Here is a 20360-nt window from a genome sequence, read left to right as displayed (position 1 = left end):
AAATCAGATAAGAAGGAAAGGCAAATAGATGAGATAGTAAAAAGAAATTCGTAGCAAATGATATGAATTTTTGTTTATAATACCAGATCAAAAAGTGAGTTAAAAATAAAATAAAAGCCCAGACTATATAAAAATTTATTTATAAGCATAAATTATATAGAGAATATGGAAGAGGAGTGTGAATAATGTAATGCATAGTGTCTCATCAACTAAAGACCCCTAATGCATCGTTGTATATAAGTAGTATACTAGTAAGAAGTGAAATATATTGGCCTAATTTTAAACAATCTATAATCATTCTACTTGGTTGTGTACCCTTAGCCTCATTTGTCAATCTAGCATGTTCAGCGTGTGCAAAAGAAGACAATTGCCAACTTTGTCTGTCTGTCTGCTTTCAGTTGTTATACTTGCGTTGGTAGGTTTCTAAAGTATGTGTTGATCTTATAAAGTCATTTTTAACTTTATTAAAAGTAAGTTTGATAAGAAATTGAGTTTTTTATTATATAAATTATTGGAAACTGACTGTAACTATTGTAAATTATAATGAATTCTTAATGGAAGGTTTTTGTGTTGTTTTTTAAACTTCTTTCGCCTTTCTCTGCACCTATTACTAATGAATTTGAAATATTTATAATTCTTTGTTAGTTCCTTTGCCAGTTTCTTCTTTAATTACATATTTATTTCTTACTTGCTCTGAAAAATATGTTCAAACTGTCCAAATTTATAAGGATGAATTTTCGTTTTCATTCTTTTTCTTGTTTGATGTTAATATTTAATAACTAAACTACACATTTTCTAGAACTACATATAAGTAAAAAAAAATATTTGAAATTTTTTAATTTCGACTATTATTTGATTACTGAAGCATTTATATTATGGAAAGTAAATCCATCCTGTATGTCGGTTCTATGCATTGGTTCAAATGCAGAAAGTAGTTGCATTGTACTTATTTCAGTAACTGTGAAATAATATTTAAATATGAAACCTAATGCCATTTATTTTCTATATGAAAAAAACTAATTAAATCTTGAGGTGATGTGTATTAGTTTTTCTCATTCTTTCAGTGAAAAGTTTGTTTTGAAATTTTTTTATCTAAACATTTTTGTTTACGTGTTATTTCACTATAGAAAGCAGTACTTGTTATTTTGCTCCAGAAAGTAGGTAAGTCTTCTTCATTAAACAGGTAATGAATTGCTGTGAGCTATTTTACAAGGTGTGGCTATTAATTTCCAGTACTGCTCTAATAACACCAGAACAGATGATGTGAAAAACGTAATCTTTTAATATGTTTTGAAGTAATCCCCATCTGCTGTAATACACTTCTGTGCTCGGCTGTATATGTTGTGGAAACAACTTTTAAAGTTCTCTTTCAGAAGGCTCTTCAATGTTGACGTCACATTCTTGATGTCTTGTCATCCACAAAGCGTGTTCTTTTGATCACAGTTTTGAGTTTGAGAAACAAGAAAAAGTCTGTGGGGGGGGGGGCAAATCAGGAGAGTACGGCAGATGATACAGCTCCGCGACTTCATGCTTGGTCAAAAACCTCTTCACTGGGAATGCAATGTGGGGGAGGGCGTTGTCATGCAACGTGACATCAACATTGATGAGCCTTCTGAAAGAGGACTTTAAAAGTCATTTCCACAACTTATACAGCCAAGCACAGAAGTATATTATGGCAGGTGGGGATTACTTCAAAACATATTAAAAGGTTATGTTTTTCACATCATCTGTTCTGGTGTTATTAGAGCAGTTCTGGAAATTAATAGCCACACCTTGTATTATACAACAAATTTGTATATGAAGTACATACTAACTACATGCATGTGATGGGATCAGTTTTTAATTAAAATAAAACAAGCTGTTTTTAATGATTTTATTGCAAAACTTTGATTAGAACGCTAATCGTTAGCTGTAAGGTCAATCACAGTATAATAGAGATTGGAAATCAATCGTATCATATTACTAGGAATTATAATAAAATGAATTTTTCAGGTCAAATTTGTAAAAGGCTTTTTACTTGTTAAATGTAATTTTAATTGATGAAAAACTATTAATATTTTTATTTAATGTAATGCCATCATTAATTGGTGAGATTAAACTAGCTTTTAAAGATTCTTTATTTTTACAATCATAACATCTTTAATGAAATAACTAAAGCAAATTACCGGTTAGAGTTCACTGCAAACACGCCTTAATAGGGTTTCCATAATATTAAACTACTTACATTACCATAAATAAAATAATGATTTGGCGATAAATGAAACAACAACTTGGCGATAATCCAAGGGGCACCCTAAAATATAGATTAACTGAATTTTGGATTAATTGTCTAATTTTAATGTAAATTTTATATTGTTTGTTATTTTCTGAATGCCCCTTACTTAAAAATGAACATTTCTGCTGTTATTGAAGTATGAAATTGTAAAATATTTTTTATCATCCGAAATGATATAGTATGTAAAGCTTTTTTCATTTGAACTGTATAGATTCAAAAATTATTAAAAAATTTTTCAGCATCTTTTGGAATTTCTGTACATTATCAAAGTTGTAATGAACTTCTGGTACTTTTTCCATTTTGCTGGTGCAGGCAATTAAGTCATCAAAAAGGGTACAACTGATGCCAAACTGAATTTTCCTGCTGGTAACCTTTTACTCCACATTTTCAAAATAGATTGCGACCATTTCGCATCGGATTGATCATTGATCATTTCTTTCAAAAGTGGTATACAGTTGCATAGCATTTTTACCAGATAGTAATTTTATGCCGTAAGGGCATTCACGGTAATTAATTCAAATAGTGTGCATTCGCACCACTCACCCGAAGATGAAAATATAGGAAATTCAAAGTCTGTTTAAATTCATCAATTCTAATGAGAATAGTAAAGTACTGTGGTTGTACGCAATTTCTGAGTGAGCAGTTCGTGCGAATTGAAATAATTCTTGCATTTAAACTTACATTCCATATTAAGATTTAACTTGAAATTAATGTAGATAATTACTGAGAGAAGTAGATTTTTGTAGTGAAGACATGGCAGTTTACGTGAGATGAGATCACTTAGGGTCACATCAGAGCTTAAATTGTGCCATAGCCCACTGGAGCCTTAAATAAGAAAGCTTCAACACTTCTTTTATGTATCTGAACAACAAATTCAGCAGAAAATTGATCTCAAAAATTTTATTTTTAGTAATAAAATTATACTAAAAATCAATTTTTAACTTATTTAACGTTTAGATGAATGTGTACCTGTCTTTCCGTGAAAAACAAACCCGGGTAGAGTAGACTTTAAGGTATTATGGCGAAGTTGTTGTTTGATTTATCGCCAAGTTGCTGTTTCATTTATGGTAGCCTGAGTAGTTTAATGTTATGGAAACCCTACTGTGACGTAATCGGGTGCATGATTCTGGGAAATTTTGAATCGTGGGATGTTTTGTAAGTGTTTTTGTGGTGTGTGTTAGTTTGATTCTTTAGACGGTAGAATGGCCGAATGTAGTAAGATTAATTTGAAGTTTCTGAACGATTTGGAGCGAAAGGGTAAAGAGCACGTTTGGGATGCTTTAGGAAGACGTCTAGCTGCTCTCAATCCGCTCCTTCAAACCCTTGCCGCGTTTGCAACTGCTTTGCAAGAGCAATGACTCTTGCTTCCTATGGAACTGATGGACAGCATAATTGAAAGCATCCCACATCACAGAATGTGCTGTACTGCTTTTAGAGGCGATCATATTCAAGGATGTCATCTCTATAAACCTGAGCATTTGTGATTCCCCTTGGAAAAACATGGAGGTCTGTGCGTCCACCCGAAGAGGTGCCACCCCAAACACAGACACTGCCTCTTTCGTATGAATCTCTTTCACAGATGTTTGACGGATGATAACGGGTTCCAGGTTCTCTCCATATCAAATGACGCCTACTGTCACTTTCTAGAGTAAACCTGGACTCATCCGTAAAGAGAACAGCTCTCGATTGATCAGTCGTCCACTGGACATGTCGTGCCCACTGCAAACGGTCCTTCCTATGGCATGACATGAGCGACACGCAAATGGCTGGTCACCTCGCATGCAGACCACCTTCGTGAAGCCTTCTACGCACAGTTGACATTGACACCAACCTTCCGGTGGCTATGGCAAGGGAGGATCTAAGTAGAGTTGGAGTAGCGGCTCTATTCTTGCGTGCAGATAATATTAAATACCGGTCATCGGCGCTTGTCATAGCAGTCATAGCCAAATCTGCGGTTTGAAATTCTCTCCAAAGTCTATGAACCACAGAAGGATTCATATTTAGCCATCTGGCCACTTCTGTTTGACTTTGTCCTGCCTCTAGTCTCCCAATGGCTCTCCATCGTAGTTCTGCGGGCAAATGATGCTTGGAAGTCATTGGTACGAATTGGCTATCTCAGATTTCTGACGTCACTATCACAGTAAAATATGTGGGCTTGCTTTCAAACATGAACTTTTATGTTCCTTGCAGATTATGTATTCCGAGTGCTGCGTCACTAATTTGCATATTGCAGTTTTACTCAGTTACTCTTACTTGGTAACATATTCAAATTTTACACGGTTTGGCTTATTTTTAAGGGAGTTATCAGTATTTTTGTCATTTTTCCTTAATTTATGATAACCAGTGTATTTTTCAGTACTTAATGGAAAATCCCATCGACCACAAGAGACAGCGCTAAATAACCCCCCCCCCAAAAAAAAATTACTAAATGCAAGAAAAAACATTCTATTCTTATTTTTCTTTAAAAATTTATTATATTATCATTTATTTATATTTAATTTTTCATTAAACATTTCTATCATTTTTTATTAAGGAGATATACTCTAAAAGCAATTTTTTCCCCTAAGTTTTAATTTTTGTAAGAAAATATAAGTCTCGCGAAATACTTTTTTTCCCCCTCAAATAATAATAAAAAAGCAGAAATTTTTCACTTACCAAATTTCACGAAATTTTCAGCTAGTGAAATCTCTGATATCTTAATTTTCTCGAAAATCATGGCCTTGATTACACTTAACACTTGTAATCAAGGTTACACGCAACCCAGCATGTTTGAAGAAGACTTTTCCATTTTTAGCAAAAAATCATTAAGTTGGGCATCTTTTCCTTAATAGGCAAAAATGGTCAATGGGATTTTCTGTAAGTACCTATTTTTCTATAATAGCTTTCTTATTTTTCTATAATAACATGATAAATAGCTAACCTATTTTTCCATAATAACACGATAAATTTATTAAAGTAGTATTGGTGTTTGGGAATAGCGAATTGTGTAAACATAATATGTTCATTGTGTTGTTATGTCAGTCAGTGGTTTATAGCTCCAACAGCATGCAGGGCAAATGCATGATCTAAAAACAGATCACAGGCCAGATTGTTTTAAATAAAATGAAATTTTTTTTATTAAAACGGAAAAAAAAATCTAAAAGTTTTGATTTTACATTACTAAAGGGGCGTTTTTTAACATTTTGTGTATTACTTTTATTTATTAAATATCATGTTCTTCACATTTAAAGCATAAAATTCAATTTAACAGCAATATCACAAAATATTTATCATTTTAAAGCATATCTGTAGAATTTCTGATACATAGTCTCCCACACTGGAGATAAAAATATTTTTATGAAGGCTTATACTGCTCTATCCCTAAAGTGTTGCCAAATTTCAAATTCCGAATTAGGGCTTCCAGATACCCATTATTCGGTGGAAGATTATGTTATTCAAAATTGGATGGGTGTAGGTACTGTTGTTTTATCACAATGTGATAAACATTAACCTTGTCATGCTTTCATTTCATCTTTCTGTCAGTTATGAAAGTACATGGATTCTCGAGAAGTTCAATTTTCAGGTCATTTTCTCGTCTATCAATAAAACCCATAGTTCGATATTTAAAGATTCTATTTCTGATTTTAATTTTTGGGAAATTTATAGCATATCACATCACTGTTGTTTGAGATATATCAGCTGAACTAAAAGAGTATTAAAGTTTTGTATAAAAAAACATGAATCTTGCATCTGAATAGGCGAAATTAAGTTTTCGACTTCTAATCATAGTTGGGAATTCAATCATAATTTTGACTTTGGGTCTGCAGAAATTATCCAGAAAGCTTCTTCATAGTTCTTCAGTTGGTAAATTGGATTTTTCTTGAAGCTTTTCCTATTCACAAAGATTTATCTTCTTTAGTTAATGACTTTAAGTCCAATCCTTCCTAATGCTTTTAAAATTATATTAACTTAATTTTTAAATTTTTTTACTGTTTTTGCCAACAGATAGCACTACCTTCTCATTTGCGTTACTGCCTTAATAGGGTATAAATACGACTGTTACACCCACTGTTTTCAAGTCTTGCAGATTTCTTTGCTCCTGATGAAGAGGGACCTCTGTCTGTTTGACTTTGAAATCAATCGAGTTCTTGACTAGATGTATGCCAGAAACAATGCTTTGCTAATTTTATGATACAAAGGAATTAATTGATGATTTAATTTTGTCCAAAATTAAATGTTGATTTCGTTTTTTTTTTAAATTTTTTTATTTATTTTTTATAAATGTGATACAAATGAACTAAACATTATTTCTGTTAATTCAGGTACAGTTTAAATTTTAAGGTATGTAAAATTTTTTGGGGTAGTTAAGTATTTTAAATAAATCTACTCTTTTATGAAAGAATTTAAAATTTTTGTGTTTTAGTTTGGTGAAAATCTTAATCTCCATCAGATCTGTAATAAACATAAAGAGGATACCGAAATGTCTTGAGCTATTATTCCCATCCTTCTCCATATGTTAATGATATTCTTAATATTTACCATTGCTTCTATGCTTTCCAACTTTGTAAATATAACCTAATGTAATCTGTTTTTTTAATTCCTGCGAATATTAATAATCTTAAATTCTTTTATCATTTATATCTTTGCATGCTTTCATGTTTTATTTGTTGCCATTTATCACACTAATTACAATTTTTTAGAGCTAAAAGTCAAAATATGGATTTCCAACATCGTGCTGGAGGTAAAACTGGTACTGGAGGTGTTGCATCATGGTCCGAAACAAATCGAGACAGGAGAGAGAGGCTTCGACAGCTCGCTCTGGAAACTATTGACCTAAATAAAGACCCATATTTTATGAAGAACCATTTAGGTAAAATTTTTTCCTTATATGCATGGCAAAACATCAAAGTTGTGTTTACAAATTTTAAGATGTTCCAGGGTGATTTCAAAATTCATCCTAAATACTTTTTTATTACTTTCTTGGTTTTCTTTAATATAATACAGGGTGCGGCTGGGAAACTTCCATATTTGAAACTCGCGATACCTACCGACATTTATTCTGAGAAGGGTGGGGTGGCGCTTATTGAAAAGAGCGGTATCTAAAGTTTTATGTCATGTAGGTTTAGTGCCGATCATGGAGTGGACGAAAGAGGAGCGCACGTTCTCCGTGGAGTCGTGCTTTTCAACGTACTGCATTTTCATCCGTATAAATTGGCAGTGGTGCAAACACTTCATCCTCGTGATTTTCTTTCACGAAAAAATTCTTGCAAAGCCGTTCTTGACAGTACGCCTCATGATGCCGCTTGAGTTCTTTAGTGATGAGGCTCATTTTCATCTTTCCGGTTGCAGTATGCATTAACCAAGCATGCGATAATGGTGTGGCACGAATTCCCGAGAGCAGCCCCTCCATGCAGAACGTGTAACTGTTTGGTGTGCATTGTTCAGAATAGGCATCATTGGACCATGTATTTTTGGAGAACATTTCCCTGGATGCCTTATCTCCTTACCAGGTGATTGTCAGTGGCCAGCACACTCGCCTGATTTAGCCCCGTGTGATTTCTTTTTGTGGGGCTATCTGAAATCTCTAACATCCAAAGACCCTGGTTCAACTCAAGAACAATATTCAAGTTGGTATCGACAACATACCCGTTGATATGTTGGTAAAAGTGGAAGGAAACTTCAAAACTCGACTGTCTCAATGCATTGACCAGAACGGAGGCCACTTTAATGATATTATTTTTAAACCGTAATAAAAAAAAAAAAAAAAAAAAAAAAAAAAAAACTTTAAATGTCTCTCTATAACTTTGAACAAAATTAAACTGATATTGCATATACTATTTGTGTTATTCATTTTTAAAATAAGGTAGTTTCCTTGCCGCACCTTGTATAATATATTAAATAAATTTAATTTTGTGTTTTTGCGATATTTTACTTAGGCTAAGTGTCTCAGCCTTGCCACCTCAGCATGTTTGATATGCTGTTTAACAGTCATATATTTATATATCTTGTAGGTTATTACAGTCAAAAGTCATTAATTCGGACACCCATAATCCGGACCTCAAAGCTACAAACTTTTTGCGCATGCATAGCGTTTACGCGTGCGCGTAAGACCTTTACGGCTGCGGATTTGCGTGTGCGCATGCGCAGAATACGTTTACGCATGCGCGTTTAATGTATAATGGACGGTATAACCTAAGCTAAAATTATGTAATTCTGTTAATGTTGCAGATTGCGTTGTTCCTTAATCTTTGAATTGGATCCGGCTTATTATTTTTTGCAGACTGTTAGAGCAATTTTATAAAAGTAAGCTTGAACTTTCGATTATGTCAAATAGAATTTCCGATATATATTTACTAATATGTAAAGGATCTACAAAGCGAAAGTATGTTTCGAAGTACATTAAACAAAAAGTGGAATTGCTGCAAAAAATGGATAAAGGCATATCCTTTGTTTCTTAACCATTCCGAAATCTGTTTATCGATTTCAAGCTGCTCTGCAGGGGGGGGGGGGTTCGCGCAATGAACTGGAAGTTGATCTGTCAGCACTATCCTTATCTTCAAAGCAGATTTTTTTTTAATTCAGCTTATAATTCCTTACTAAATGTAGTATTTCATCTCGATGTACTCCATCTTTGATATCAATTAAGTCAAATTCCTCGTCATTATAAATATCACGAATACACATCAAATAGTTTTCTGGTTGCAATTTTCTAATTTCGACTATGTGTAATGTATGCTTTACGCATGCGCGCATTGAAAGAAATGTTTAAGAAAGTAAACAAATAAATAATTATCTCTTTTTTTTTTTTTGTAAATTTTGATACCTGTTAGATCATAATCGCTCTTTATTTCATAAATTACGGTTTCATATTTTTAATTTTGTAATTTCTGCATGCCATCTTACCAGATTTAAATTGATGATCTATAATCCGGAATCACCGAAGTTCCAACGAGTCCGGATTAACGACTTTTGACTGTATTGCCTAAAATTAGATATCTTCTGTGTAATTATTGCTTAACACTGGTCATCAAAATTTAAAGGATAATGAGAACACATATGCTCACTAAGATAATGTTACAACAGTGTTTAGTGTTATAGTTATTTAAGTTACTTAAATACAATTGAATACAAAATTGCATTGAAATATGCAAATTCAGTGATTGACAATGGATATGTGTTGGATTGACAATGGGTGCACAATGGATGCATGTTGGAATTCCGGTCTGTAGTGTTTAAAGCGAATGTGGGTTTTGAGAGTGATCAGTATACAGTAGTTACAGCTCAAAAGCATGTGTAATTGAAGGGTGTCCAGCGGATGTCTGAATGCGACTCCAGACCGATTTTGAATTTGTAAACTTTCATTACAACGGACAGTTGACATTGTGCTCTGGAGGAAAGAATTTGTATCACTCTTGCTACGGATATAATTTGTAATCTGGAATTTTTGGTAAGTTAACTATAATTTATTTCGTAGTATGTAACATGTATTATTGTTTTAATAACACAAAACTTGTATTTTTCTAAATTTTTTATTTATTTCTTTTAAAAATATGATGACAGAGAACGAAAATAAAAAAAGAAAATACGAGCATGAAAATAGAAGTTTTAATAATGAGTGGGAGGAGAATTTCTTTTCTATTCAAAATAACGGAAAAGCATTATGTGTTATTTATAATTCTACAGTCAAAAATTATAAAGCTAGCAATTTACGTCTACATTATGAAACCAATCATCCTCAGTTTTCTAATCAGTATCCACCAAATTCCAAATTAAGATCAGATAAACTTGCTTCTTTAAAATCAAATTTAAATACACAAGATAATAATCAATTTTGATGACTTTAGCAATCAAGCTGAAGCCAGTTTTGTTATTGCCTGGAATATTGCTCATGCAAAATGCCCGTATGGAGAGGGAGAGTTTATTAAAAAAAAACTTGGAAGATGTGCTTAAAGTTTTAGATCCAGATAATGCATTATAGCACAAAGTTGTTTCTCAAATTCCCATCTCGAGACACACAACCGAACAACGCATGACTGTAGTTAATACATCTCTTGAATATAATTTAAAAAATGATTTGAAGAACTGTATTGCATTCAGCTTAGCCCTTGACGAATCGACAAATATCACAGATCTCCCACAATTGGCAGTTTTCATATGTTTTGTTTCACCTGATTTCGTTGTTAAAGAAGAATTATTAAATTTAGTAGCATTTCAAGAGTCAACCCGCGGTGTGGATATTAAAAATGCATTAGATTCCATAATGAAAACTTTTGATGTGCCTCTTAATAAACTTGTAAGCATTGCAACTGATGGAGCTCTGACAGTGCTGGGTAAAAAAAATTGGTCTTATTGGGCTTTTTAAGAGATGATTCTCCAATTCCACAATTCATACCGATTAACTGCATAATTCACTGAATATGTTGTTACAAAATATCCGGATGTTATAAAGACAGTGTTACACACTGTAAATTGCATTCACACCAATGGAAAAAATCATCGAAAATTCAAAAATTTCCTTGAAGAATTAAAGGAGGTCATTAATTTCTTTTCTTCCAAATGACATTAATTTCTTTTCCATTGTTAGATGGTTATCTAGCTACAATATATTAAATTGATTTGTAGAATTGCTTGGTCCAATAACTGCATTTCTAAAAAAAAAAAAAAGGAAATAACTTATTCAGAATTAGAGGATGACAAGTGGTTACAAGACAATGTTTTTGACTGATGTCATGGAACATTTGCAAACACTGAATTTTCAATTGCAGGGGAAAGATAAAATAATATCTGACCTCTCGCAGTGCATATTTAGTTTTCAAACTAAATTACAACTTTTCAAAAGGACATTAAAAATAAAACATTTTGTTTATTTCCTCCAATTAAAATATTTGTTCCAATATTAAACAAGAAAACCTCAACAAGTATATAAAAAAGCTAGAAGAAATACTGACAGAATTCCAAAATAGATTCCAAGACTTGAAATATTTTAAATCGTCTCTTGATTTTTTTCTGAATCTATTTGAAATTAACATAATAATAATTCAAGGGGAGCTTTCCATTTCCAATATAATTATGACCCAAAAAGCATCTGGAGAGTTAGAATTAATAGAGATGCAAGAATATCAAGCTGTACAATTAAAATATAAGTCGACACCCATTACTGAATTTTGGAAATTTGTACCAGAATCGAAGTATCTTGAATTAAAAAAGGCTGCTTGTCGAATTATTTCAATATTCGGAACAACACTCTTATGTGAATCATTTTATTCCACTTTAAAATTCATGAAATCCAAGCACCGATTAGTATTAACTAACCAGCATCTCAAAAAATTACTGAGAAGTGCTGTCACCAATTATTCACCAAATTTTAACACATTGACTGCCAGTCACTAGAGTTAAATCCATATGGGTGGCAATAACTAGTCACTAATTATTGCCACCCATATGGAAGTAAATTGTATCCAGATGCCAACATACTTATTATAAGAAATATGATTTAAAAATATTAATAAAAGATAATTATGTGATACCTAAGTATTATTTAAGCCTTTTATTAAAGAATTTTTTAATTATGCGCTATGGTAATGTATTTCAGATACTCGCGCGTTGAACAAATTCACCATATCTCTTACTTTATACGGTTGATCCTTTGGAAGCTCTATTCTGATCTGGGATTTTTACGAAGTGCAATGCCCTCAGTAACATCAAAAACCGATTCCTGCTCATATTTTCTGAAAATATACGTAAACCAAACAGTGAATCTGTTTTTTAGTAATCTTGTATAGGGTTGTTTCGTATAGTTCCCATATGTATGATCAATCTCACAAATACCAAGAGTTCCTCTTTTGTGGTGCTTTTCCAAGCATTGATGCGAGAATGTTTCTTTTTTTTTCCTTGCAAACAAGTACTTTATGAGCATAATCATAAGTTTCAGTAACTATTTCTTCCAAGATACCATCAGTGAAAAAATGACAAAAGAAATCTATAGGATTGTTACCTGAAACAGGTTGGAGCAAACACTCGGATTTTATGAAAGGAAATTTTTTCATTGATGTTGAATCGTTTTCCCAAGTAATGTTTTCCGCCATAGTTGAATCATTCTACTGACATGCAGCCTCTTGCATGATTCGTTCTTCATCATCATCAGAATCCGAAATATCATGGGTACCAGTCGGAGGAACGAATTCTTCGTCACTGTCATAACTAAAATCGCTCGGGTACTCATCCGATAGCTCAGCCAACAAATTTGCTATTTCATCATCCGTAAGAGCCTTTTTATATTGAACTTTTATTTTTTACTTGTGCGAAGGCCCTGCTCTATCATCTCTATAACTCATACTAAAAGATTATTTTTTTAATAAAAAATAAAACAATAGTTTCGAAACCGCGATTATTTATACGTAGTTTCTAATTTTCACTCCATGCCAATACCAGAAGAAATGCCCTGCATGCAATGCCAAATGAACTGGAGAATAAATAACAAGTATAGGATTTTCGAGTGCCAGCGCACGACTGGCTGCTGAGACATCACCCCACATCACGCGCTGGCGCGTGATTGGCTTTTTGCTGATAACAAAACGTCACGTGCCAGTGCGTGATTGGCAGTCAGTGTGTTAAAGAATTATAAGGAGAAGTAAAATAAATGTGTTTAGTTTTTAATAGTTAAATTCATTACACATATTTTGTACTTTTATTTATATGTTTTCAATAAATATAATTTCTGTAAAAAAAAAAAAAAAAAAAAAAAACCTTTTTTGCTTACCTTTTACATGTGGCTCACGAAAAATTTCAAATTTTGAAAAATGGCTCGGACTATCAAGGAGCTTGGCCAACCCTGGTATATAGCATCATTCTAACATGGGTATTTTGACTCAAAATTGGACTTTTTCTGAAATGACATGTCAATTTTTTTCTATGTTTTGATTCTACGATGCGATATCATTTGAATTCTTTCCTATTTCTTGATAGGGCACGAGGTCCTGCCTGGATTGAAACACTAACATTTCGAAATTATTCTATTTTGAGAATGTTCATAAAATTATGCATCAAAAACATCCTTTCCCTCTTAGAGATGTCATTTTGTTTATTATGTAATACTAAATTTGGCAGTTTATCAAAATTTTGGCCATTTCAAGATCAATTTGTGTACAAAATTTTGATCCAGATATTTACAAATTCTTCGACAATTTTTTAAAAACATAATAAAATTAAAAAATATCGTTAAAAGGATGATAAAATATTAAAATTTTAACTTTATCACATTAAATTATTTTTTTTAAATCACATTAAAATAAAACACTTTTATTTTTTTATGTCACATACTTTCCATTTTGTTGTTTCAGTTTGTTCCACTAAGGAATTTTTTGATTCTGAGAAATAAGTAAGATAATAAATGCTATGAAACTTGGTTTCTGAAGTGCTACTTAGCAAAATCAAAAAAGTCATTTTAAAATTAATTTCATTTTTCTTCTTATATATTTTTTCATAAGAGTTTTTTCCCCGATGTAATTGTCTCAGGATATTCAAATATGTGTCAGTTTCCTCTTAAAAATTCACTTTTCACCTTGCGCCTTGAAAGGCTTACAAGGATTTGAAATCAAGATTTATAAATCTACAATTCTAGAAGATTCTAGAAAAGTATGACCAAAAGAAAGATGTTTTCGTGGTATTAATGTGTAATGAAAGTGTATTATTATTATAGGAAAAGTGTTATAAGAAAATAAACTTATTTTATGGAAAATTTTTGGAAGAACAGTGAAAATAAAGTTACTTGAATTTTCTGATTTTGGTCCTAGAAGTCTTTTTGCTGTGTTCAGTTGTGGGTGATGCACAGGAGTAAGACTTTAGTCAATATTCAAGATATAGCATGGTAGCACTGTCATTATCTTCCCATTAATTTCTTGTCTTTTCACTAGACACAAACACGGAAAATTGCAAATATAGATCTAATCTTGTTCTACGGACAGGCATCTGTAGAAAGGAATTTTTCTGTTACAAAGAAATGGAAAACTGAGGATTTAATGTGTACTAGATAATAAAAATGTAAAAATTAATCTCCTTTTACTGAAACTCCAATTCAGAACTCATCAGGGGAAAATGAATTAAAGTTTCGTAATGTCGATGTATTTCGAAAACATGTTTCATTCTCCAGGTTCAGATTAAAATTCATATAAAATCAAATCTCAAATGTGCCAGAATTTTCTCAACACGCTTTCGAAACACTTAGAAAAAGAATAAAACATAACATTGTGCCAAATTGACTATTCAATAAAGCCATAAAACTTATGTAAAATGACCATTAAAAAAAAAAAAAAAAAAACCAAATTGGTCTGAAACCATTATATGCAAATCCGAAATTCAAAAGCAAATACAAATAAAGAGCAGAACAAATATTCTTTAAACCAGATTGTCATTTAAACAACACTAAAAAAATGGGTGGTCCCCGATTATGCTAACCTAAACTTTAAATACCAAGAAAATGCAAAACTATACCCGCGCTCTTACCCAGCTCGGTGAGCTGCTTTTTTTTTTTTACTCGTATATGTTGGTAAATTTTGCATTTTTTGCTTTGAAAAGTTATTGAATTGTGCTTTTCTTGTGTTCCATTTAGGATTTTTATTCCTTTAAGTTAATCTGCATGCAGTATTTTTAGAATTATGAACAATTTAATAGTCAAGTGGCCAAAAATTCAGATGCTAGTATTCACCTTAAGATGACTAACTATATAAGCAAAACTTGACTAAATTGAAGTGACAAGTCAGCATCAGGCACCATCACTATTGAACAGGAAAATTAAGTTCATTCAGTTATATTTGTTTTTGTAATAATTTTAATTTTAATGTTTAAAGTTTAACATGTTAAGTCAAATTTATGAACAGTTTGCAGTATAAGGTTCTGTCTTTGGTGCACTTGTACCCATTTTGGTCACTGCTGCATTAATGAAAGAGAATAAAATTCCAATTTCTGTGATTTCATCTTACTGAAGTAGCATAGCATTAATTTGTAGATAATGGAAGTTTGGAGACTTAAGCTAAAATATTTATTTGGAGACAGTTGTAAATACAGTTATTAATAGAACATGCTAGCTTGCATCAATACTGAACATATAAATATTGTGCTAAAAATCACTACTAAAGTAATAACATTTTTGACAGTTAAGAGACATTTATTTTTTGACAGCATAGATTTTTAGGTCGGCAAAAAAAAGATGAAGTTATTAAATTTTATGAATGTTTAATTTTTATAATATAAAAATAAGTATTCAAATTGTCTTTTACAATGTTAAATTGTAGATAATTTTTATTTATTGTAAAATGTAAAGAGCTTCATTATTAATTAAAGTTATTAAATAAACTTCATTCCAAGATATATTGCATTATACTGTGCTAGATTTATTTAATCTAGAATTCCTCTACACAAAGATAAAAATATAAGGAGGATAAATTAAGGAAATTAAGGGAGGAAAAAGGAAGTTTAAAATGTAGATAAATGAGGAAGCAAAGATATGTACATAATAAATAAGGATGTAATGTTTATATTAAAGCGTTAGGTTCTTGTATAATGAGCTTTCATTTTTATGTAAATAAATTTCAGTCAGCTTATTTCATTTTATATTAGTTCACAGCTGAGAACATTCTAACAAAATATATGTAGAAATAATTTGATTTGGTCAGTCATTTTAATATGTAGGAATATATTTGAATTGTTAAGAATTCATGTTATATGGCTTGAAATATGAAATTTAATTTACTGTATGGTGTTGGGGCATCTACTGCTTACTTGAAATTCAACACTGGAATAATTGTGAATTAATATTGGAATACTAAGGCATGTTGTTTTCGATATTTTATACAACTGAATCTATTGTGATAATTTTAATGCTGTGCTGTGTCAGTCTCATTGATAAATATGCATTTATACGTATGTGTTTGTGTTAATTTTTATTTTTGTCTTTTGTTAAAACTTCTGCAATTAATTTTCTGTATACTGCAGGTTCATATGAATGCAAACTTTGTCTTACTCTTCACAACAATGAAGGAAGTTATTTAGCACATACTCAAGGTAAGAAACATCAAGCTAACCTAGCACGACGAGCAGCTAAAGAAGCTAAGGAATCCCCTCAACAGCCTGCACCTGCTAAACCTCGTGTTGACATAAAGAAATTTGCCAAGATCGGACGTCCTGGTTACAGAGTTACTAAACAAAGAGAAAAAGAAACAGGGCAACAGAGCTTGCTTTTCCAGATAGATTATCCTGAAATTGGTGAAGGTATTGCTCCAAGGCACCGTTTCATGTCTGCTTATGAGCAGAAGGTTGAACCTCCAGATCGTCGTTGGCAATATTTGTTATTTGCTGCTGAGCCATACGAGACCATCGCTTTTAAGGTGCCAAGTCGTGAAGTTGATAAAAGTGAAGGCAAATTTTGGGTTATGTGGAACAAAGAAACTAAACAATTTTTTCTTCAGTTTAGTTTTAAAGTAGAGCCCAAAGTTATCAAGCTTCCTCCTCCACCACCACCTAATGCTCCACCAGGACCAGTGCCAGCTCAACGTCCAAGTGCACCACCTCAAAATATGCCTCCTCCTCCACCTCCTGCACCAATGATGCCACCTCCTCCCAGACCAATGGGAATGCCTCCACCACCACCTCTGCCAAGTGGTATACCTCCTAGTTTTCCTTCTATGCCTCCACCACCAATGAATCAGTTTCAACATATGCAAACAAGACCTCCACCGATGAATATGAATTTTGTGCCTCCTCCTCCACCTCCTATGATGCGTCCACCAGGTCCTCCACCGCCACCTACAAGTGCTCCTGCTCCTGCTCCACCACCTCCTCCAGCTCCAATGCCTAAATTTACGGCTCCTCCTCCTCCAGCTCCTCCAGCTCCACCAGCAACACAACCAAATCCACCTCCATCAGTCCCAGGAAATCCCCCAATGCCACCACGTGTGGAATCTCCCCCAGTCTCTCCACCTTCACCTCCATTATCAGATGGCGAAAAGTAATGTTAGCCATGTAATTAAGATATTTGGTACTTTAAAAAATGAAATCAGTTCAAATTGTTTCTTCAAGGTGTATAACATTATACATTTGTATTTAATCTCAACTAAATTTGTTTAATCTTCGGTTGTAATTCAATCAGTAGAGCATCATAATTGAATATTTCATGGTTTATTCATCAAACATAATTTCGCTTGTAATCTGCTAAAGGCTCCGTGAAATAAAATACTATTAAAAAAAAGAGGGAATAAAGAAGTAATGAGCAAGTAAAAATTATTTTTATTTAGCAGTAGTATCAGTTGTATAAAAATTAGTTTGTTTTATAAATAAATACACAATATAAAATTAATGTTAATAAAAGTAAGGCAAATAATAATTAATTGCAATAATTGGAAAAAAATGTTTCACTCTTTCACAGGCATCAAAGTTGATTTTATTGTTACATAACAGTGTACAATAAATAATGTACAGTTACAGTCTGTCTATCATTAGAAAAGCTCTCGCCAGTTAGTCTGCAGCTGTCTGTTGCTGTAGGAACGAGCCTTGACCCGTTGTCAGTAGGGGTGTTTTGAAGCCTAATTATAAACTGTTTTTCCCTCAGCCAACAGTCGCCGAAAACGTTCGCCCGTATTTGAAATATACTAGCCCTTTTGCTATTACACAATATAAAATTGATGTTAATAAAAGTAAGGCAAGTAGTAATTAATTGCAGTAATTGAAAAAAATTTTCACTTCTTGTTTAGCCGTCAAAGTTGATTTTATCATTACTGAATAGTGTACAATAATGTACAATTACGGTCTGTCTATCATACAAAAAGCTTTCTCCAGTTAGTCTGCAGCTGTCTGTTGCCATAGAAACGAGACTTGACCCATTGTCCTTAGGGGTGTCTTGAAGACTTAATAATAAATACTAGCCTAGAATAATAATAATTTTAATATAAATACTAGCCTAGAAATATGCTAGCCCTGTTGCTATTATACTATATAAGATTGATGTTAATAAAATTAAGGCAAATAATAATTAATTGCAATTATTGAAAAAATGTTTCACTCATTGTTCAATCAACAAAGTTGATTTTATCATTACTGAATAGTGTACAGTAATGTACAATTACAGTCTGTCTATCATACAAAAAGCTTTCGCCAGTTAGTCTGGAGCTGGAATAGCAGCATAGAAATCTTTTAGCTAAAACTTCGCCTTTTATGTGTTTTGGAATGAATTAAATTAATTATTTCGTAAGATTAAATTAATTGATTTTATTTAAAAATTAAATAAACTAGGATTAAATTAGTTTAAAATAGGATTAAATTAATGTTTTCATTGTACAAATGGTTAAATTAATGTTTTCATTGTACAAATGTTTCCAATTTATCCCATTTTTCTTTAGTAACTGCTTTTAATAGTTAGTCATACCAGTCTGCAGCTTGCCATAGAAATGAGCCTTGACCCATTGTCCTTAGGGGTGTCTTGAAGACTTAAATTATAAACTGTTTTCCCTTCAACCAACAGTCGCCAAAAAGAAAATAACAATAAAGCAACCCTTGGTTCAGCCCCTATTTGAAATATACTAGCCCTGTTGCTATAGCGACCGCCACCCACCAGACACTGTGGCGGGGTTGTTCTACTCGTAGACAGACAAGTATCTTTAGTAGGTCTTTTTGTTAAAATATGATACTGATTATTTAGGTATGCCAACTATTTATTGTGGGTTTTCCATAATTGCCGATTCCTACGTTGTTATGTAATTATGAATGTTACATAAATTGCTATAGAAAATGCCAAGTTATCGCATGACTGGTGCATACAAGTGAGCAAAAGTGAAAGATCAATATTTATGAAAGTGCCAGTGTCATGATTAATATATCGTATCACCTCCAACGGTTGTGCTGATATCTTAACCAGGATATCATATCAGCTCAAATTGTAACATTATATGCACATACTGTATGAGCCATGTCAGACTTTACTGAATTGCCTGTTGAAGCTATTAAATACATGTATGTGTGACCATCACGTGTATTTGTATTAAAAAGTGTTGATAAATATACTGACCGTGTTCCTTCCAAAAAGACAAAGTTCTTCAGGATACAAATTTGCTGTGAAGAGTTGCCATGTTTATGGGCTTCAAAGTTTTCAGAAAATTTTATTGTATTCATGACCTCTCAATCATGATGACTGAATATGGCATGTGAAATCTAAAAAACATCAAATTGCATGAAAATAAAATTTATTTAGTTCAAAATGCAAGTTTTTTTTATATTATTTTTGGTGGAACACAGTTTTCCAATATCATATGCTAATTGTGCTAGTTCTTTGTCTTGTCAAGGTTTTCCGATCTGTCATAGCCAGAAACCTGAACATGGAAGGACTAAAGCTACTGCTCTAGTTAAGTGCATGGTGAATTCTACATATAAGGAAAATGAAAAAGAGTGTATTGTTTCAAAATGCCCCGTTTGCATTAGCTGTGGATCGTAATTCAGATTAAATATGTAAGAATTTATTTTATTGTAACCAATTATTTTTAGTTTCATTTCCCTGTTCCTCCTGATTTCAGTTTCCTGCCGGAATATAAATTTTGTATCATGTAGATTCAAATTCTCAGCATGTTTCAGAAGCTGTATTAAAGCTGTGTTTCAAGAGTTCAAAAAAGTATTAGTGGACTTAGTTCCCATGTTTATGCTGCAAGTTTAAAATTAGCTCTCTAGTTCGGTGTTCGACACGTTTCATTTTATACTGATATTTCTCGGCTCGGCTTTGCTGTGTGCAGTCGATTTAACGTTAGTATAAGCTATGGAGCCAGTCACTAGATTATCTTAAATGGCTTGTAATTTGTTTCTATACTATTAAAATCTGTGTGACTCTGTCTGTGTGTTTGTAACATCATATCCTCCGGAACGGCTGGGTGCAGAGCTTAGCGGAAGGTACCGTTGGATTCAGAATGTCCGTGGCTCACCATATTGACCATTGGCATCTTCCTGCGACTTTAATTAGCCGAGATGTTAATTAAAAACCCATTTTCCCCTACGTTTCCCTACGTTTTGCACTTTATTTCAGGGGTTTTCCCTGTTTTAGGGAATTGGCTAAGTGCCAAATTCTGTTTTCTCG

The 20360-nt window shown here is 32.6% G+C and overlaps 1 protein-coding gene across 3 annotated transcripts; it reads left to right on the top strand.

Moving 5' to 3' along the window:
• Nucleotides 1-217: 217 nt before the first annotated feature.
• Nucleotides 218-19497, top strand: LOC118179976 (splicing factor 3A subunit 2-like). 3 transcript variants are annotated; one of them, XM_035349143.2, is made up of 3 exons: nucleotides 218-415; nucleotides 6955-7124; nucleotides 16244-19497. In XM_035349143.2, the coding sequence occupies exons 2-3, from the start codon at nucleotides 6971-6973 to the stop codon at nucleotides 17257-17259; spliced, it is 1170 nt and encodes a 389-aa protein (XP_035205034.2). In that variant the 5' UTR covers nucleotides 218-415; nucleotides 6955-6970; the 3' UTR covers nucleotides 17260-19497. The 3 variants fall into 3 exon arrangements, with proteins under 3 accessions (XP_035205034.2, XP_035205029.2, XP_035205024.2); XM_035349138.2 differs by having other exon boundaries at nucleotides 218-428; XM_035349133.2 differs by having other exon boundaries at nucleotides 221-470.
• The last annotated feature ends 863 nt before the right edge of the window (nucleotides 19498-20360 follow it).

Source organism: Stegodyphus dumicola, chromosome 10 (genome assembly GCF_044657685.1).
Source record: "Stegodyphus dumicola isolate Sdum_Otavi_A_Nest chromosome 10, ASM4465768v1".
NCBI classification, from domain to species: Eukaryota; Metazoa; Arthropoda; class Arachnida; order Araneae; family Eresidae; genus Stegodyphus; species Stegodyphus dumicola.
Note: the sequence above shows the minus strand (reverse complement) of the source record. Positions and strands in the feature narration are given on the sequence as shown.